Source organism: Anguilla anguilla, chromosome 4 (genome assembly GCF_013347855.1).
Source record: "Anguilla anguilla isolate fAngAng1 chromosome 4, fAngAng1.pri, whole genome shotgun sequence".
Lineage (NCBI taxonomy): Eukaryota > Metazoa > Chordata > Actinopteri > Anguilliformes > Anguillidae > Anguilla > Anguilla anguilla.
The window spans coordinates 49,817,381-49,839,757 of NC_049204.1; the positions used below are offsets into that span (position 1 = coordinate 49,817,381).

General features: G+C 42.0%; 1 protein-coding gene across 5 annotated transcripts in view; it reads left to right on the top strand.

Moving 5' to 3' along the window:
• LOC118225429 (sodium/potassium-transporting ATPase subunit beta-1-interacting protein 3) overlaps nucleotides 1-22,377 on the top strand; it is an 89,469-nt gene that overhangs the window by 62,423 nt on the left and 4,669 nt on the right. For 2 of the 5 annotated variants that reach the window (XM_035413809.1, XM_035413811.1), the window contains exons 4-6: nucleotides 5,388-5,585; nucleotides 17,320-17,380; nucleotides 21,010-21,094. In XM_035413809.1, the coding sequence (XP_035269700.1) occupies nucleotides 5,388-5,585; nucleotides 17,320-17,380; nucleotides 21,010-21,094 (344 nt within the window). Of the gene's footprint in view, nucleotides 1-5,387; nucleotides 5,586-17,319; nucleotides 17,432-21,009; nucleotides 21,095-22,377 lie in introns of all 5 variants that reach the window. The other 3 variants (XM_035413810.1, XM_035413812.1, XM_035413813.1) reach the window with 3 other exon arrangements.

Below are 22,377 nucleotides of genomic sequence, written 5' to 3' on the forward strand. Positions count from 1 at the left end.
GATCCTTTTTGTTAGGTCTGTTATATTTTTCACATGGCCGTATTTCTGAAAACTCTCCTTATTTATTCAGAGTGGGGCTTTTAGTTAAGTGGATGAAGTATGTGGGGGTAAAAATAGGCATAGCGTGTAAAGTAATGATGCAAAACGGAACATAATGCAAAGCTTGGCCTTATGGTATATGGCATGTGGTCTGATATGATTGATTTAATTTAGTTTGAGAGTCTGGCTGTTACTGTGGATATGGAAGCTGATTGCTTTAAGACATCAGCCTTGCAAGCCTACCTGTGTGGTTTGACCTGCGAATGACTGTGCCTTGCAGATGTTGCTTTTGAAAGGAGAGAGAGAAAAAGACATTGATAGAAACATTCCTTCCCTTCAATAGGTGTTGAGTTGCTGCACTTACAGATTAAGACCAGGCAGATCTTTTTCCCTGTTAATTGCAGAGTTTCAGGTAGATGAATAGTTCTGTCTGACTCACACAATTAATTGCTCATTGGCGGTTTTATTGAAGGAGTGCACCATTTCTTTCAGTATCACATTTTATATGTACTCATGGAAAGATACTACTCCATTATATAGCAATTATAAATGAAGCCTGGAATTAATTAAAAAAAATGTATCCAACAAAATTAAATTGAATTACAAAATGACTACTTAAATATTTTATTTGCCATTGGTGTTTGCTAGCAAAAATTAAAATTCATTAATAAAAAGATTACTGCTTTCAATGTTTTCCTCATGATAAATGGTAGTATTTGTAGTCTCTGGTTTTTTATGGTGTTCATTTTCATTCCTAGCTACCAGCACATTCTCAGTTGTATGCAGTCCTTTGACAGATCATAAAGCTTTATTAACACAAACACATTATAAGATAACCAGGACAGTGTAATTGAACGACTGGAATTATTGTTCTCCGTAGCCACTGGATGGGAAGCCTTAAACATGGCTCCTTCGAATACCTCTGGGCTCTGAGCCTTTCAACCTCCGTCCTGTTTCTTCTCTTCTTCCAGTTTTTCTCCCTCTCAGATCTCTTGGCAGTATTAAAACCCAGCACACTTCTCAGTCGTATTACATCAATGTACGTGAAATGCCTCAATGCCCAAGATCCCAGGCCAAACCCAACATGGCAGGCGAATGTGCTTTTCCCACACGTATCGGGAACATTTCACACTAATCACCCATCCGTCTCACCCTGGACACGTTCATCAGACGTGGTCTGTTATATGCGTGCTGACTGTCTGCTCTGGCTCTTGGTCCCTGGCCATGTTCAGCCCCATCAATTATGTTCACAAGACGAGATGACTTATTTCCCCAGAATTATTTCATCAAGCTCCAGTTCGGCACAGGTATTGTCCATAATGCCTAGATATGTGTGTAATAATTTCTATTATCGTTGATTTGGGGCTGCAGTTTTTGACACTGGACCAGTTTTAATAGGATATGAAACCACCCACAGGCCATCTGAGAATGTTTTCACACATATACCCACCAAAAAAAAATGGAAGAAAATTCAAATAATATGCACAGCATTTATGAGTCAGGTAATGTTGATGCTGGCTAATGACACATCACCTCAGTGGAAATAAGTGGGGTTTACTTTTGTAGCAAAAAAAAAAGAAAACCTGTCTTATAAGCTCTTATAAACAATAGACTTGGTCCTTCATTAATGGGAGTGGTGTAACTAGCCAGAAGGCTGGCAACAACTTACAAGCAATTTCTTAGCCAAGGAAAATATCAACCGCTGAAGGTGCCTTTCAGAACATGAGATTCTAAATGTTAATTTGGTGTCATCATCAAACCAGATCAATATAAGGGCTCTTGTGATTTGTAGCCAAACACAAAAAAGCTAGAGATCAAGCTGGAGGTGAACACTGACAACAGTGACAGTCAGCAAATGAGGTAAAGGAGCTATTTTTCATATTGGTACGAATAAAAGTTATTTTGTGATAACAATAAATTCTTGCTCCAGTGGGCAGCAGCTATGTTTCCTGTTTCAAGCAAGGGCAGCAAGCTCAGTGGGAGTTACCATTGGCTCAAAACCTTTAAGGAGCAGCTGGCATTTCTGATTGGCTATTGGCAACTGTCCGGAGCATATTTGAGACAAGAGAGGGCTCCAATTGTTTCATGAACAGACTGCAGCATTTCTGGATGTGAGTTTTCACTGATTGGATGGATTGGAGATTTTCCCCTATCTGAGTGTATTATCCAGTAGCCATTGTTTGCTTTGAGGTTTTTTTTGTGTGTGCTGAGCTCACCTGAGTTGTCCCTTTGTGAGACTGCATTGCTCCCCAGCTGTGTGATTCTTTGCATCTATGAACCAATATGATTATTATTATTATTATTAGTAGTAGTAGTAGTAGTAGTAGTAGTATTTTATTTTTTTCAGAAATTTTAACTGCTTGATGTGACTCATATTTGGCACCTTTATTTCTCATTACACGTTTGTCTGTGTGAAGCGATGGCTTGGTTGTCAATTGTGTTTCTCTATGTTAGTAAATTAGGATGGTGCTCCCTCAGTTATTCCACGGTCATCAGGCATGAACAGCAGATTCAGCCCAGCGTTCAGCCCGTTGGTTATGGCTGTACATTCTTTTACAAACCCTCCTACAAAAAATGTTAATGTACAAGATTTTTACTTTTTTTTACGCCATGCACTCTTTCAATTATTTTTATCTTTCTTAAACATTAAGTGCGGATGCATTACGCTTTGAATCTTTTGCAGTTTGTATACATAAACAAGATTATATACGATTTTGTATTATGTATACAAGATACATTTAATTTAGGAATTACATACCAACTTTGGAAATGAGTATTGCATATCCACCTAATTTACATTTAATTACTTTCTTCCTGTGATCTTAACAATAAAGCTCTCTGTTATGCTAATGTATTCCAGAAATGGCTCATTATGTTAATGGGACATTGTACAGTCACTTTGCCTTTTGCATTTAATTGCCTCCTTGGTGGGATCTGTAAATGTGCACATTTATCACTTTCATTTTTTAATGCATTCACTAACCATTTAATTGCATGCTGGCTTTCTGTTTTGTTGAATGGTACTTTGTTACAGGTGGAGCTCTACAGTATGTGTGCATCTGTTTGAGGAGTGAATCATCATTTTACAGATTTATATCTAAAACAAACAGCTCAATAGAATTACCCCAGGCCAGGTAAATACAAACCACTGATTCCACTGATTGGCTTGAAAAATAAAATACAATAATGTGAACTAACAAACACACACACACACGCACACGCAATAGCATTTCTGATAGCAGCAGAGAAATATTGATGATAAAATAGGTTAGAAATATTGCTACCTGGAGTAAAAATGTGGAACAGGACTACAAATTGTTGTAATGTGACATTTCAAGCATAATGTGTAAAATCGTTTTGTTGTTCATCGTATTGGATACCATTTCCCAACAGTGCTCTCATTCAGCCTTTCCTCGGGAAATCATTTTCTAGTTTTTCTTATTAAAAGGACAGTCAACCTACTTTTCCTTCTGAAAATCACGCTTTGTGGCCATTTCAAAATGCTCCATGTCTGATTGAATGATTGATTGATTGATTGATTTAAAATGAGATCTGTTGATATGCACACATCGCTAAGTGCATGGCTTCACTGCGATTCATGCTGTTGTAAAGCGGGCTTAATGGTAATGGGAGTTATAAATGGCTTTCACATTCTCCTTGAATAGTATAAGCAACCAATTAAATCTGTTATGTCCCTCCCTGATTTAACAGTTTTTACAGTATATGGAGGCCTTCCTCCTCAATCACGTGTATACATTAGCCTGTGACATTAGCGACAGCCTCCTGTGAAAGAGGTCTCCATGCCAGAGGTGTCAGAGCCTGGCATATGGGAGCGAGGAGACAGTGGCAGCTGGACAAAAGCTATTATCTGTGAGTCACGATGCCAGGCTATGGCCCCTCCATCAGCGCGGTCTGCTCCCATCAATCACTCCCTCACAACCCCCCCCCCACCCACCCCTCAGCCTCCCCCAGCCTCGGGACCTCTGGACCCCTCGCCCCCCTGACCGGCGGCCATGCTGACATTCCACCCAAAGGCCCCGTATTGGCTTCAAAGGCAGAGGCTGGGCCCCGGGGTCAGGGCAGAGCTAAAAATGTGCGCTGTCTTTCATCACACAGGCAGAGGGAAGAAGTTACAGGCTTTTTTTTTTTTTTTTTTGCAAGCCATCAGCATAGAACTGTCGTGAAGTAGAACACTGCATGGCCTTTACTGCCAACATGAAAGATCGCTGGCAGTTTTTTAGATCGGAAGCTTGATAAGTCTGGAAGGGGGCTCTTTTGTGCAGCAGTGGCCGATACCAGTGGGAAGCATATTTGAAGAGTTAACATTTATAAGAGGGCATCGCTGCATTTTTCTGTCACTTTTTAACAAGACAGCCTCGATCTGACTCACTTCCTGTGTCTGTGGTGGCTGCCGGCTTGCAGCAAATTCGCTGCACTCATGGGAGCCTTTAAAGTTAAAGTTATCAGGCCAGTAAGACATGTCTCTTTAGCAAAACAGATGGTGTCCTCAAAAACTGTTAATGCTTTCAATTTAGAGTCACCGTTTGGCAAATAATGCTACTTTTTATTTATTTATTTATTTATTTATTTATTTATTTATTTATTTGTTTGTTCGTTTGTTTGTTGTCCTGATCATTTTGGGCTGATCCTCTTGCTTGGCAGTCAATAATGAAATGCTCCGTGGGAGAATATGCACATGCTGGTTGTCAGATCTATGGCATGTTTTTGAGTTTGGAGTGTTGGTCTCTGGTGTCTGTGTGGCGTTGCGGACAGGAAGCGGTGACGCAGAGGTCGCTTTGGTCTTTGTTGGCCGCTAACAGCAGTGCACGTTCGCCCCTCTCCCCTTACTGTAGCCCGAAGCTCACAGAGGATCTATTCAATTTGGGCCAGTTTAATTGCCATTTAATGGAAATTAGTGGCTCTTTCAGGTTCAATATAACGTCTTAGTGTAATACGTTGCTAATAATAGTGCAGTCCTACGCGTTGAATCTACTGTATCTTCTACAGCGACGGCTTTCCCCTTGAGGTCTTCAAAAATAACTGTGCGATACCAACGAATGGCACCAAATCTCTCATTCCTGGTGTGATATTGATTTATGGATCTTTGCAGGAGAGCGCCTGCGTTTTGAGGGCTGTTCATTTATTTAATATGAATTGATTCATTGTCTGAGTTTGTGCTGGGATGATAAAAAAATGGGTGGCAGGTAATCCGTGTCCTTCTTTACGGAAAAAGCAGACACCGTATGCAGCAAGGTTTTGTGTGTGCTGTAAGGTCAAATCGATATGGTTCCCTCCTACAGAGAAGAGAAGTGTGCTCCCTGTTCACACGATGCCGTTTGCCCCTGCAGGACACGGACTACATGACTTTCAACATCTCCATGCACCGCTCCTGGTGGCGGGAGCACGGGCCGGGCTGTGTGCGGAGGGAAGTCCCGCCCCCCACCACCCGAGGCCTGGAAGACCACTCCTACATCTCTGTCACGGGCTGCATGGTGGAGTTTCAGTACCTGGAGGTGATGCACTCCTCCCTTCAGATACTACTGGCTGTGAGTATCTCTCTTTCTCTCTCTCTCTCTCTCACACACACACACAAACACATGCAAACGCACTCACACACACACACACACGCACGCACACTCACACGCATGCATGCACACGCACTCACACACACACATGCAAACACACACACACACCTGCCACTACTGTGTCAGTACGTGGGCTTTTAGTGACTAGTGTTAATTCAGGGGGATGGAAATGCCTGCAAAACAGTGGCTCATGCATAAATTACAAGCGCATTGTTCTTAATTTGGCCGTTTCCATGGCTGATGGCTCCCAGGTAGAAATGACTCGCTCGCGAAACTAATTGAGTGAAGAATCCAAATCGATATGTAGTTGGAAATTCAAAGCCGCCCTCCAGCCTGAGGTGTAATAGATTCTTTCTGTGTGGCTAATGATCTCACTGGCTGAGCTCTGGAAATACTTATACCTCACTGTGTCAACAGGGGCAAACATCTGCCAAATGGTGCCCTGATAGGCTGAGGCTATGGGTATTGTGTGAGTTTTCATATTCCAGTAAAAAAAATATACAAACTGTGAATGGCATCATCGGGTATATCAAAGGAGTGCGGGATAGCCGTTGAAAGCAACGTTTATGTGAAACAGTTACAAAGATAAGATACAATAGCTTTACAAGTTTCAATGTTATGAGGGGGTCTTGTAGGCTTGTATTTCCCTTTTCTGAAAGGAAGATATTGACTGGTGATAATCACACCCTCCCATCCCCCACCCCGTGAGTGATTGTCACTCCGCTCAATATGGCAGTGATCCTGAAAGGGCCAATAAAGCTGTGCCGTCAGCAGGGCCAGGGAAGTGATGACAGTAGGCTGTTAAAGCTTGGCTGTAAAGAGGGGCACATAGGAACCCTACTGGAGACTCAATACATGAGATAAGCCATCAGAACAGGCCTTGGGAGCGGTGGGTTACCGTGACACTGAACGAAACAGCTGGCTACACTCTGACCGCGCTCTGCATAGTCCCAGGCGTCACGCTCAGACCCGTTTGGTGCGTTGCATCAGACAGGAAGAGTCAGCGCTGAGGGAGCCAGCTCAGTGGAAGTCCTGTCCAAGAGAACTACAAAATTACACACTGTTCTGTTCTGTCTGAGAATCCTCTGGGTCTTTCTGAAACCTTTTGTTTTTTAGCAAGCTGTTCTGAATGACTAAATTTGTCATATTTTATAGTCAAGAGAATAATCATGAAACGCAAACATGACAGTAGTGCCACTAAGTCAGTTTGGTGAAAAAGTGTTTTATATGAACCTGGCATATTTACTGTATAAGCAGTACACATATTTATGAAATACATTTTAACATTTGATGGTGAGATGTCTTGCTTTACTGAATAACTAAATTTATCATGTCTGAATGCCTTATGCAACCAACAAATATATTGGCTGGCTAGCTAGCTAGTTAGTGTTCGAGCTAGCTCTCATGATCACTGTTTTGCTTGAAATCTGTGTGCTGCTTCAATAAGTAGGTACACATGTAAAGCCTGTTCTGTCTCAAGACTTGTCCACTAAGTTTCCCAGACAGGCTAAAGTCTGTTAAAACTTACACCATTTCCATCCTGTCCTGCTCCACCATCTTTGGTTACATCACATGGTTTACGGCGGGAAGCGCAGCCATTTCCTGTCAGGTGACGCGCGATGCCTTTAAAGGCGATGAAAGTCTGGGGAAGAATGCGGCGCCTGGGGGCTCAGGCCGCAGAGCAGATGCAGATGTGCCTACGTCAGAACCACTTTCGTACCGCCGCGCAATCAGGGGCTTCTGTGCTGATGCGCGGTGGCAGGGTGCCCCTTGCCAGGGCCTAAGAGACTCCAATAATCACCGCGCAGATGCTCTAGAGCCCTGATCGGCACCACCAGAGCCAACATGGAGTATCTCAGATCAACATGATCAAAGGGGACAGAAAAGGACTAGTTAACAGACCCAGTCCCCTGGTCCATCGCTCATCTTTTATAGAGGAATTGGGTTCATCACACTATAAAACAAAACACAAAGCAATTTTGAATTATTCATGAGGCTTATATTACCTTGGATCTTCCACAACTGAATGCATGCAGTTATATCTAACTCCCCATAAATATCCTGTGAGTGTTTATGGCTTGCTGTGTGGCTGGTGTCTTCTAAAATCCATTCTCCTTTGTGAACAGTAATATAAGATTTCATGTTATAGGACATTGGTGTAATATTACAGTGTTTTTCCTTCTTTCCTCTGTAGACAGTTATATTGCAGCCATGAATCGCGAAGAAGTGCATTAGTTCTGCTTGTAAATGGCTCCAGATCCTCCCCTGTAAAGTATTTAGAAATTAATCTGTTTGAACTTACAGTTTAACCTTTGGGGCAATTAAAATGCACCTGGCCTAACCATGCGTCTGATCTCTTTTTAACGGAAAGATAGACACCGCATTATCTCCAGGGAAACCACTTTTATGGTTGTTGTGTTTGGGCTCACTACATGGGATTAATGCAGAAAGAAAGGAGATTGCGCTATAAATCAAACGGCACTGTAAGACAACAGAGACAGCTGTGCCGAAGGAAGCACAGTGATTTACATGGGACTGGAACTGTGGGCAGGTTTGGAATCTACGTCTGAATTAAAAACAGGTACTGTCCATGTTGGCTGTGACTAATTTACTGGCTTTCTCATGTTCCAGCGCTCTCAAGCCGGGAACCCTCAGTAAGTCAGGCACTCATGGAATCAGTCAGTGAGAGAGTGAGAGAGAGAGAGAGAGAGAGAGAGAGAGTGGGATTTGAGGGAGTTTGTTACTCTTACTACGGATGCTTATTTCAGTCACTCCCGAAAACCTTGTAATTTATACTTGCAGACTGAATGGAAGGTGATGTGTGGGGCGTGTATGTGTGCATTTGGGGGGGGGCAGAGCCGATGCTCTTCTGTCAGAGAGACCCGTACGGGACCCTGGGGGCCGACACGGTACATCTGTCTCTCAGGAAGTGACACACCCCCCCCCCTCCCCGCAGCACCCTGAGATTTGTCACTGTCAGTCAGCGCCGCAGCGCGCCGGGGCCTGGGGGGGTGGGGGGGTGGGGGAGACCCCCGACATGGGCCAGCGCGGGCCGGACCCACACCGATGAGCACAACAGCGGCCAGGAACAGAGCCATCCCTCACAGTGGCGCACTGGAAGGCTGATGTTCTACAGATCCTAAGATTCACCGTCGATCCGATTACAAAAACAACCACTTCTGCGCTGAATACATTGAGACAGAAAGAGGGTAAAACGTGTTTTCTGCTGTTTCTATAAAACTCCTGGAATAGTTTTCACATGCCCCCCCCCCCCATAAATAATTGGTGCATTGCTAATTTCAAAGAATCTGCATAGCATTAATTATTCAATGCGAAAATGAAGAATGACGTTGGGGAGGCCTGAATTTTATTTCATCAAAGGGAAGCCATATTTCATTAGGAGTCAGCTGCGGTAGGGCAGCAGCTACAATGAGGACAATGGAGGAGCCTTTAAATAATTAATCAAGGCAGGCCCGGTGACTTGCCTCTGTTTGCACAGAGACAAGGGGAGGCGAGAGCAGTGCCCTGTACAGGGAGCAGCAAAAAACAAGCTAGGCGCAGGGCATAAATGAAGCGCAAACACAGTAACTGCTGGTCTTCAGCATAGCGCTGTAGAGCACTGTGTGCTGAAAGTCGCACGAGTGTATTTGATATGGAAACGGATACGGAGTTCACAGTGCGTAGGGTGCCCGATTACTTTGAGAAGCCACCGTACTTTTTCCTGATGGCACAATCGATGATAATCCTGGAACAAGCCGTGTCAATAGCACGTCAGAGGACAGATGATTCAGACGGAGCTTGTTTATGACAGAATCAGAATAACCAGATTAAAGACTTCGACCGCTCGTCGTCAATGCATTTTCCAAGTGTGGGTGGGTGAGGCAAGGGAGACGTTTCCCTCGGATAATATTGGAACATCGACCAAATAATTAACTGTAGAATTCCATTATGCCTCCCGGTGATGCTGTGCACGCTCCTCCACCCTGCCTCTTATGCAGGTACACAGCCCCTCTCTTGATCAGAGTGCTTTCTTGAGCTCGGAACAGCAGCACAGGAAAATGTGCTACACCTTTCCCTCTTTCATCTCAGCCATTTCTCAACAGTCGTCAAGCCAGCGAACCAGATAAATTCATTCTTCACAAGCTGTAAATTAACAAGTAATCTCGGGTGATTTCACACAATGTGCAGTCACAAGGCCAGTGTTGCCTTGTAAAGATCCAAATTGCTGTGCGGGACATGCATTTCCAGTCTTGGTCTTCAAATCAGATCTTTGCATATGTGGGCAAGTTTTAGCATTAGTCCAAGTGCTGCAGCTAGCCTGCTCGCTTTGAAATCCTATGATTAAAAATAATGCTGATGCCTTGAGAATGCCACATTAAGATATGATTATTCATTTAGAATCACACAGTGTAGACATCTACTGTATGCTCATTTAATAATAACAACAGAGGGCAGATGTTCAGGCGTAGAGAATGGCAGAACATGCCTGAACAAAATGACTGAGAGTGTGTTTAACTGTGATACAATGGTTCCAGTTACAACAATGTGGTATTTGAAACCATTGGCAATAGAGGTTTAGTGATGTTCTGTGAATACAGAAGCTTCATTTTGTCTGGAATTAATTATGCATCCAGTTAATTAGATGCATAATGAATTACAAATACTTTACAACCATGTATTGTGGTGATTCGCTATTTGATTTTGGTGAAATATATTTGCATTTGCATGATAACGATGTGTATATATGAAGTATGTCATTGTAATGACATATTTAATTTCTCTGCTAATGGAGTTGAGTGGTAGTGTATTTTAATAGCTCAAGGCAATATATGCAGACTTTCCATAACATATGTATTTATGATTTATTACTCGCAGGATATTTGTCATTATGAATGAAAAAAAAAGTTGCAACAAAAAAGTATAATTGGACACTTATTTATTGTTGAATGCATTACCATTCACAAAATGAGTGAAACAAACTTTGGTGGAAATACACGCATCAATATTTGCTTGCATGTGCGTATGCTTCCACTTCCATATGTATACTGTGTGGTAAACATATGCAATTACTGAATTAAATTCTTAATTGAATATTACTGCTGAAACCATTTCATGTTGATGCGTTTTATGAGTGTATGTAATGCAATTTAATCATCAGGTTCTAGTGAGGAAAGAAGGACTGTGTGTCCCTGCCCCATACAAAGCAAATTTGTAAAGCGATGAATGTTTCATGTTAATATTCTTTTGTGTACCCAACGGGATGTATTATTTATGGTGCGCGTCTGGGCCGTGAGCACCGGTGCATGCTAGACACTGACCACCTGGGATTATAGCACCTGAGTCAGACGAGCCAATCCTGAGAAATTGAGCGATTAAATTTTAAAATGGCTCCGCACGGATGGAATTTTTCAGCTTCGCTTTGTGCGAGCGTTTCTCATCCTCTTGAGCGGGGAGCGCTTCCCGGACCCCGGGTTATCGTTGGACCGGAACGCCGGTGCCCGCTACGAGCAGTTCAGGCGCCGCGTGTGGAACTAAAGGCATTTAAACTTGCTCCAGTAACGGCAATGCGCCGTACGTTCCAGAGCGCCCGAAAGTGGAAAGACTTTGTGTTGAAAAAAAAATGGAGCATTTGCACTCGGGATGGGATTTGTGCATGCGCTGTGGGAGTTTGAACTTCCTGAAGCTGAAAGAGATTTCCACGCACAAATCCCAGCACATATCGAAGAAAACAGTCGGATGGCGGAATAATGAGGTTTTCCTACAGAGGGATATTTTTATGGGGCAGGCCTTAAATGGTAAAAGGAAAAAAAGAAGCCAGGGTGGTGGCGGCGGTGGTGGTGCGATATCTCTGTACGTATTTTCACGAAATATTAAAATTAATCAGAACGTTCTTTGTAGTGTACAACATTGTAATCCCACGGGACGTGATTAACACTGTAAGCAGTTTTGTAGGTGCTATTTGACACCACAGTTTTTCATGTCATTTCTTTTATTTTTAAAGGAAAAGGTCTGATAAAGAAGCAAGCCAGTTCTGGGGAAAGGCCTTGCTCTGTGTCTGCTCCCTCAGGACCTTCACATTACCCAAGCCAGGGAGAACGCTGCTTTGCTTTCTGTCTCGTCATTGTTTGAGCAGTGATCCCCCCTTTGTCTTCTCAGTTCCTGGATTGGGATGATAACGCACTGGCTTATAGTTAACCAAAATACGGCATGCCTGGCATGAATTACTCTAGCATTTTCTGTGTATGTGTGTCACAATAGCTGGTTGTCAATGCAACCCATGCCTACAACTGACACTCAGTTACTCTCTAAGGCAATAGTGAAATGATTCAGGGTGAAATTCCTTGCACTGTTGGTGTATAAAACACCTTCAGTGTAAGTGTCTTGTATAGTCTGGTGTGACAAAGTTGTACAATCACACATTGGCTACCTCTGCTTCTGAGGTGGTCATAGGCACAGTGATTAGCAGTTTCCTCCACATTCTCATTATAAGGAGCAGACCGAGTCTGTGTGGGTATGTGAGAGGGAGGATTTCCACCTCATTTACGAGCTGATCAAACGCATCGGTCTTTAATCTGCATCAGCACAAGCTTTCCCTGCCGGAATCCGCCTGTTTTGATCACCGTATCGCTCACATTTCTGTAAGTGACTTGAAGTGCACAAGAGATTGCTTTTATGTTTGCTGTTTGGGGAGATGTGCAGGTCAAACTGTAACCACCCAATCCAAACCCCTATGCTTTTGTGCAAATTACCAGTGTAAAGAATTGAAAGTAGCTCATCTTATCATTAAAGGATAAGTCGGAGGGCTGTTTTTTGATCAAATAAAAGTATCAGCAGACCGAGCATATATGCAATTATAAGGGAGCTGGATGGCTCCAGCTGCAGAAGAAAAATGTAATCATTACGGTGCGTTCACACAGCGAGCAACTCGTCAACCGAGTTGCCGGAAGCCCATTCATTCTCTATGTTGCTGAGCGACACCCAGCAACACAAGCAGCTGGGCAACTGAGCAACCGGTTGCCTGAAAAATGTTGCCCACAGTTTAATTTTCGCGGGCATCGCCCGTCAACAGCCAATCAGCGTTTTGGGCTTCCTATTTCGCCAACCGATATGATACCATTTCTGGAATTATTGTTCCGCTCAGTGAGGAAAAATGGTCTTACAACTTATCATTATGGTACAATTGCACCCGGTGTTAAACAATGTTTTTAAAAAAGAGTACAGGGATAAGTGTCTGAAAATGACGCTTGGATGGCAGCTTGCTAGCTAGCTAGTGATGGAGATAGAGAGATCGCTAGCTAGGTGGCTAAATAGTGAGGGAGATATATGGCTAATGAGATAGCAGTAACAAATATTTATCAGTGTTTGACATAACTATAGAAACAAAAGGAGATGATATGTGGCTATGTGGCAAATATACGTCTTTGATGACGCCGTTATTTCTCTTCAATAATATGCAGTTGCATGAGACCATTAAGAGGATACAACAGGAAGCTCCTGCCCCTCCCTCAGCCTAGTAAACTTGAGCAACCCATCAGCCAAGTTTCTCGCTGTGTGAACGCAGGTTTATTGTTAATTTAAATCCAGAGGCAGAGGCCAGAGGCATTGTTTTTCTTGCCATTATTACTGCTCACTGCTGAATCTTCTGTCTGTTTACTCGTTTAATCTACTAACCTATTTCCCAGGGTTGCACATTTTAACCACACACTGGCGCAGTCTGAAAAGTAATTGCTTCAACAGAACAAATATTCATTCTTGCAGTTATGAAAGCTTATTTAGTCAAATGATGATAAACAGGATTCATTTTCAAGCAGCGTGTTCAGCATATGCTGACTCGCATGGATACAACTGCATTTCCTCAATAAAGTGAAATTTATAATCAGCCAGACAGCCCATATCACTGATTACTCAGCAGACCAGTTATGTCAGCAGTAGTAAATGTTTTTCAGGCCGTGGTACATTAGTAATTTAATACAGGGGAGTCAGTCCCAAACATGGATTTGTACAATTCACATCTGTGCTACTTGTAAGAATGAGAAACTGTATGCGCACTCTGGTTTTTCACAATTATGATAACATGAGATTGTTACAGTTAGCTGTACATTATCTCTTTTAGCATAAGGATAGGCAACCAAGGCTGTCAGGTGCTGGCAAAACATTTTTTGATAATGCTCTCCCCCCCCCCCCCCCTCCATCCCAAGCCTTCAAACTCTCAATTAGGCTGCCTGGTGAATTGGACCCGTGAGTTAGCTGATTGTACGCCAGAATACAATTCTACGACAAATAGCCTAATAAGTCCCTCCAGCCCGAACATAAAACGAGAGACGGGACGGTTATTTGCGAGGAGCTGTTCATTAAAATGCGAATATTCCATCTTAAATGACTTGAGTTCTTATTGGGCAAACACACACCCAGGAAGGAATTCTTCTGTGAACTGTAGCAGGATACATTATACACATTTAATTAATTACAATTCTTTGTTATGATTACAAATTATCTTAATTAAGCCCCCCGAGGTCTTTGCAGGATGGAGACAAAAGGGCGCATATTCTGGATGCCGGGTGGGGCGGAAAAAAACTGCCTTCCTATCAATAACCTGTGCAACAAGCTTGAAAATGACTTGAAGTCAAAGTTCACAGGAGATCACTTGGAGCTTTGAACAAAATGAGCTGGCAGTGTGAAGACAGTATCAGCATACAGATAAGCATCAAGATTCCCCTACTATGTTTTCGTATCATGTTAAAATATCAAATGTACCCAGCTATCTTGAATCCATTACACGTTCTGTTCAGAGCGAATTAAATATGAATATGAATGTAAATTATGGTGTTATATTTTACACAGCAAATGGCCAAGATATGAGAAAATATAGACAAAAGGACTGTTTTATTTGCACCAGCTCTTACTCATGTATCATTTTGAAGAATAGAGTGTACACGATGCTGTTTAATTCAGTGCTTTGAGCTGAGAGTCCATGAGGATTCGTCCCTTACTGCAAGTCTGTATTGCTAACTGCTACTAGTATTGCCATATCGCTGTCAGGGTTGATGGCGTAATTGACTTAATTATTTTATCAGCTGAGATGTATATGATCATTTCTGACAAGTTGAACCTTAAAGGCCAAATTTCCCTGCAACAAATTAATGAGAAGATAACAGGTACAATTGGTTCTGAATTTAACCTTTTTCAAAGCATTTGAATAATTCTTGCATTGTGAAGCTTTTTATACTGCACGTGTGCATTGCTGATATGTTCTCTACAAATGTGTTAATTATCTAATTATCTCTCACTCTCACATACCACACAGTCTCTCTCTCTCTCTCTCTCTCTCTCTCTCTCTCTCTCTCTCTCTCTCTCTCTCTCTTTCTCTGTCTCGCTGACACACATACACACACACTCAATTTTCAGCATCAGTAATGGCTCAACAGCTGGGGAACATGAAGGGGAACAGGTGTGTGAGATTTTAATATAGTGTACAAACTTACAATTTTAGTAGCCTCTCTGCTGAGAAGTTTATTTCAGTGCCACCATAGGTGCTTGTAAAGTGTGAGATAAAGTAAAAAAAAAAAAAAAAAAAGGTTCTGTTTGGATGTGTAGAATTAAGGGTACACCAGGGGCACTGTTCTCTCCATGAAGTTCATCGGGGAGGATGCTCTTTCATGTTGAATGGCCACACTGCTAATTTGTTCTCTTTCCCTGCGAAGCTGAAGATAGTTACCTGAGCAAGAAGCTGCAGTTGCAAGGGACAGATAATCTAAGTATTGTATAACAATGCCAAAAGGGAAAACTCTACTGCACAGGTTTAAAAAAAAAAATCTTTTAAATATTAGTGCTAAGACTTTAAGAAGACGTAGATCTTTGCTAAACCAGAAAGGTCAAATGCGAAATTTCACGGCTGATAGTGGGTTTTGTGTCCTTATACACTGTATTATTATAATCTATGAGGAAACTGGAATGGTGCTTAGACCTAATTAGCTAACTGAGCCACACATTGGCTCAGGATCGGAAATGCCCAACCCTGGGTTAAACAATGCAAGATTGTGTCTGGAAATTTAACCAGGGCACTAGAGGTAGCATCCAAACTATTTTGACAAATGGATGTTATTTTTGTAAACATCTGCAGTGCTCAATAAAAATCATCTTACTCATAAAAAACATCTCATGTATACTTCCATGTGTTCTAGTGTCAGTATGTGCTTTTGAATGAACTGGCATTGAAATAATTTATAAATTGTGATGCAGCAAGTCGTCGTTTCATTGGACATTTAGGTTGAGGTTTCTTCAAAGTCATTAGAATGTCCCTGAAGTTATGACAAATAAAGTGTGGTTGTATTTGTTTCACAAAAGTAGAGGTAGCAGATGATAACAAACTTTGCATTGACCTTGCATTACATTTCTAAAAGGTACAGCAAACCTGACAAGGCAAAGTATCAGGGTGAGATTGTTAAGTGGAAATAAGGACTAGAGCATGATATCCCCCATTGCACAATATTACATGGGTGGTTACCTCAAGAACGTTGAACAGGGGCATAGACTGTGGCCTTGGTATCACCAAGTGGATATTTTATAGTGTAGTCAAGCATTCAGTGAAACTGTGAAAAGATCCTTTGTATGTTACCGCTGCCTACAAATATCATATTGAACTGTCATATCCATTCAGAACTTAGATGGAGTAACATACTGTATCTGCCTTCCTTTGTAATGCTGTTAGATTACCACACAATGTGACCAAACAGGCTACCAAACAGGCCTGTTGTTCATATTATCAGATATGAAAATCCAAAAATGTTGTCTTTCCATTACACTTGACCGTACAAAGGGAAAGACTTCATTTTATTTTGGTCCTCCAGCTTGTGGCTGACCGAGGCCACAGTGTGGCCAATCAAGTTTTCAGATTGCCCTGGGGCCCGAGTGGGAACCCAGTTTAATGGGATTTTGTGACTGTGTATTTTCAGGGAGATCTGCTGTGAAAGTTTGAATTGAGAGGCTTTGGATGTACTGTAAGGGCTTGTTTCTCATGATTGCCTATGGATTGTCTCCTAAGGCAACATGTACAGCTCCATGGCTTTTTTTTTCATCTGGCCTTCTAAGGGAGTACCTGTGCTTGATTGAAGTTCGAGGTATGTGTGGGGGTATGAAAATGTGCTGTGAATCTAATGGTGCCACCCCGTTTTGATCTGTGAGCAGTGACCTGTTTTGGAAGGCTCTGTGGGCTTCATGCTCTGACAGAAGGTGTCTGTGTCCTCCGGCTCGTGGCCTGTTTGTCACAGGGTATAGTCTGCACCACACCTCCATCTATTTCACACGTCTCTGACATTAAAACTGTAACCGGTGTGTCCTTCAGTGCTACTGGGGGCCTCATACTGTGCTTGTCCATTGAGAGTTCTGAACCACTCCACGCTGTTACACACACACTGTAGCATGAGCAATGGCCAAGGCTATGGTTTGATTAAAAAAATAGCTGCCAGAAAAGAAGTGAACAGCAGGTGGATTTAAAAAAAAAAAGTTTTGTGGAACATGGAGAAGTAATTACTGCCAACTGTCACATCGCAAGACAGTTTTTAATGAGCTTGCACACTCCTACCCATTTAACCGCAATTTTCTCAAGTTGTTTGTTTTAAGGATGATGCCGCTTGACAACTCTCCGTCTCTGTCTCTCTCTCTCTCCCTTTCTCTCTCCCTCTCTCTCCCCTTACAGCTGGTTGGCTTTGTGTATGCCTGCTACGTGATCAGTGTGTTCACAGAGGAAGAGGACAGCTGTAAGTACTGACACCCCCCCCCCTCCGGTCGCGTCTCTGGAGCTCTCCAGGGTGAGACACTATCTTTAACTAACCAGTAAACCTCCACCCCATCCCACCCCGTCCGCTCTGTTAACGCCCTCAGTCTGGGGGATCCATGCCCGTGTGTTACACTGCATGTGTGTTCATTCACTGTATGTTATACATGGGACCAAAGCGGTGTGTTTGTGGGTGGCCCTCAGCTGTTTATCTGACTTTGGCATGTTTTAGACTGTGCAAATTATTTTCCTTACTGACAGAATGTGACAAAATATGAATCGATTTGCCAGTTTCATCTCCTCCTTTATGTGACCTAAGCAGTGCTGCTCATAGTAATTGCTTGGCTGGATTTGATAAGATAATAGTTCCTGCATCCCTCATTACTTTAGGTCCCTCTGAGTGGCCTGTCCAGTCTGCATATTAACTCTTCTGACTGTCACAGAGGAGTCATCACCCCAACATGGACATTGGGAATGCTAATAGCTTGATAAATGCAGTTTAGATGATTTATTCATGACTAATTTTGTCCGACTCTATTTCACTGGCTCTGCCTTTATTAAAATGTGTTAGCCATTAAAATGTGTTAGCTATGGCAACAATAACCATTCATGAAAAGCAACAGTGGAGCACTGTTGGTCTAAAGTTGTTGAAACTAGAATGATGAGATCACTTTAGGGTGTTTGTGTGTTCGTGTATGCAGTGGAAGTTTGAATGAAATGGAAATTACCCTCCCGTCTTTGATTCATGTGATGCATGTAAACATCAAACCCCAGCAGTAAAAGGCAAATGTGAGAGGCAATTTCACTTCAAATGGCTTTTCTCCATTTTGATTCTGGGCCCTCAATTCTGGGCCGGAAGAGCACCCCCCTTCATTGTATGCAAGATATCAATAGCTCAGTCACAAGTCACCCCTGTTCACAGACATTGTTTCAGAGCAGGCATTGTGCTAAATCCTCAGAATTGATGATACACTGTATTAATGTATTAACTCATCTCTATCCATTATCTGTCTATCCTGGTGATGTGTGGATCAAGTGATCTCGGCTGGGCCTGGCCTGATTTCAGCATTTAGCGCCATCTCATCCTTGTTGAGGATCAATGTGGAGAGAGAGGAAGAGAGAGAGAGAGAGAGAGAGAAAGAGAGAGAGAGACTCATGAGGTTATATAAACAAGGAACCAACATCATCGCACAGAGAATGAAAATAATTTCGGTAGGATTAGTGAGCTTTTCAGACTGCTCCAAGCAACATATTGACTGCTTTTGGATCTAAGGTTGGGTTTTTTTTGCCGGATTTCGGGAGCAGCCCAAGGTGACAGTTCTCACCTCAGCATTACCTTCGGAATCAGAGTACGACTTTCGATTTTAACACAGGGACACAGCCTTGCATGTGCTGCAAAGGATGCCGGAGCTTGACAGCATCCTGTCAGTACAGTTCGGATGTGAATGCAGGCAGTTTCTCAGCTCTTTCTGAGTCAGTGTGAAGCAGAGGTAACAGGGAGAAGTTCCACCTGTCTTGGTATTTTAACATGCTGGTGCAAGTGCCTTTTGTAGCGGTTTAGGTATGAGGCTGAGACAGTGTAATCTCTCACGGCGCATGCAAGAGTTACGCCTCATTGCTTTGCTCAATGGCCTTTTTTCATTTGTCTACACAGACCTTGCTTTCAGTAAACATCTCTCCACAGATGGTACCGGAGGATGGGATGATACATAAAACTGTTTTTTTTGTGGGAGTCCAAGTGCACAAGCACTTCAGTAGTGCATTGAAGTGGGTAGACGGCAGGTTTAGCACTTCTCAGTTTAATCTCTGCCTCGCACCCACACACACTCATGGATGCCAATCAGATTGTCAGCAGAAGGGAACCTGAGTGCCACACGTCTTCTGAATATAAACTAATTCTTTGTCACCCAAATTTGTTCCATCACCTGGCCATTACGTTACTTTTTGTTTTCAGAAAAGTTATTTAATAACACCCCACTGTAGATATTATCTGGGTGTACAGCTGGGTGTTATCTAAGTAGATGAAGGTAACAGCCGTGCTTAATGATATATAACCCTTCTGCTACCTGTCTGTCAGAGATTCTGGTGTTTGTGCATTTACTGATTTGAAATTGACTTCAGAGCTGTGCCACGAAGGTGCATAATGAGAAAAATATATTATTTATTTATTTATTTATTTTTGCTATTGGAATAACCCAGTAAGGGAGAGGACATAACTTTCCAGTCTGTATATTTTACAACCCATGTGATCCGTGATCGCACTGCCAGATTATATTTGTGTTGTATATAAAAAATTCCAGGGAACTAATCTGATTGGATTTCTTTGTACATCTTCATGGAATATCTTCAAGACTGGATCATTTGGATAAAATATTCATGTGTGCCTTCTATTAAGGACTTCTTTGTGTCATAGCATCCATTAAAAAAAAGGCTTTTAGGGCAGCTCTTTAATTCCCCAAGAATAAGTTCTCATTTACCCCCTGTCCCAAGCCCTGTGTCCTGCCAAGGAGCACATGTATCCTACCCAGACAGCCCTCCGTGATCTTGGCCCATTCTGGTTTGTTTAACAGTTTAGATGTTGTTCTGTCGTTCACTGTTAAAAATATTCTCTGTGAAGCCATCAGCGGTGCTCCAGTCTGTATGGGCTGTATGTCCACAGAGACAAGTAAAAATAGCTGGAATCTATCTCAGGAAAGACAAGTAACCTTGTGAAATGAAATGGTGATACTGATGAAAGTGGAACTGTCTCGATGCCCTTTAATTAAGGATAAGATCTTCATCTCAGCCATCGGGGATGCACAGTAGTCATGTTCCCTTTCACATTTATGAATGTGAAAACTGTTTCAACTTCATGCCAACGACCCCTGATAAGAAGGCAAAGTGCATATATTTTTAAGGCAAAGTTATGTTAAAGACTGGTTGAAGAAGTAATGATAAGAACTTTAAATGAAAGCAAAGAGATTAGATAACAGTATTTCAATTTAATATATATATTTTTACACACACACACGTACTAAAACTCCTTTACAATAAATAATAATGGATTTAATGCTTCAGTGTTATATTTTTTGCTTCATTTGCTTCACAACCTTTCAAAACACATTAAAAACACGATTAAAACACAAATGCACAATATATAGTTTGAAACATTTTGATAACATGATTAAGTACTGTATTCAGTTGAGGGTCCCATGCAGAGGGTGGTGTTGTTCCCTAGGGATCTCCAAGACTCCCATGGGTTGATGCAATATTGGCCATAGCATCCTCAAGGAAGTTTCGATCAGCTTGATCAGGTTGACTGGTCAGCTGCACAGTCCTCTAGCACAGTAACTGCAGAAGATGGCGGAGGTGAAAGAAAGGGTCAGCTGGCTGCATGTGTGATGTTGGTGCAGCAATGTGATGGGCAACTTGCAATTGGACATTCAAAATGACAGTGAAAGTGGGCAGTGAAAGCAGAAATTAGAATAATTTGTCTAACTTATTGAATATCTTTGCATTTATTTTGTTTGCATGTTTTGCATTTCTTTGACTCCCCATTCTCTAAGTCATCTGTCAGTGTTCTATTTGTGTCAGTGATTAGTGCTCATTGTTCTGGTTGTGTTGTGATTTCAGTTGATTTTATAGGTGGACTTGATTCATACACCTACCACCATTCACCCCAGAAAACCTCCCATGTCCAATTAAAGCCGGTTTATCTGTAAGTAAAGGAAATGGTATTTCCTACTAGTTGTCTCCTTTCTAACTGGACTCAAGGACTAACATTTTGTTGGGATGGTAACTATGGAAGCCACAACTAACAGTTGATTAACTACCTACTAACTGTGCGTTTCTGATTCTGATTCTGTGGGATTCAGTGATCTAAAAAGAAAAGCCCAGAAATGATTTCTTGCTGCTTCTATGTTTTTTTCCTTTCTTTATTTTTGGGCGGAGGGATGGGAGCTGGGGGCCTGAGATTTGTCCCACAGGTGTAGGATAAATGTTGAAGCCATAGCTGTTAGCAAGGAGGCTATGTTCCACTCAAGTAATGCTTCGTTTCAGTTTCCTATGCTCATGTTCCAATATATCACACAACTTCATGACCAAAGACCGGCTCAAAGCTCTTGCCTTTAACTCCAATGGAAATTTAAAATGACCAACATTCAAGTGTGAGGTTGATATGGGCCTCACATACAGAAAGAATTTCTACTTTACTCTCTCTTTCTCTACACACACGCACACACATGGACACACACACACACACATACGCACACGTACACACACAAGCTATCCCCTAAACCAAAATTAATTAGCTGCTATTCACTCTTTTGAAAGCCTTTTTCTATCTTTCAGTATGTTTATGTACACTCTTTTCAGTAATAAAGGTCTTATGAAGGTTAGGTCTGTTTTTTTGTCATGGATTCCAAGCCCCTATTGTATTTTTTGGGCATTTTTTAAGAAGACAAAAGTGTGTCTCTCGTAGTTTTCATCAATGTTTTTTTTTAATCCTTTCAAAGAGTCAACAGTGACCTGCAATGCATCCTCATTTAAACTGTTTCCAAAAGCAATGAATAAATTAGGAGGAATGCACCGAATCCATATTGTCAAGTTTCAGCCAAATGCTGAATCCAGCACAACAGATTTGGCAGAATACCAGCCCCTAAAAAAACCTTAAAATACACATCATGTCTAGTAATGGATTTGCAGTGTACCCCCACTGTTTCATAGCTGTCAAAAGCTGGCACCAAAACCCTCTCTGTGTATCGTGTAGCTCTGTGTTATCCAAGGGCACTTTTAATGTGTATGTACACCTGTTCTCATGCCTTGTAACCTTACAACCATACCTGGTCAGATTGTAACTTCCTGGTACTCCACCACATTATTTGTCCAGATGGAAACTGGTTTTCAAACTACCAAAACATTAACTTAAGGATATGAGGCATCTACAGTATTACAAGTTTGGTTCTGCAGTGATAAGCTTGTTTGAAATGAGTTTAAATCTGC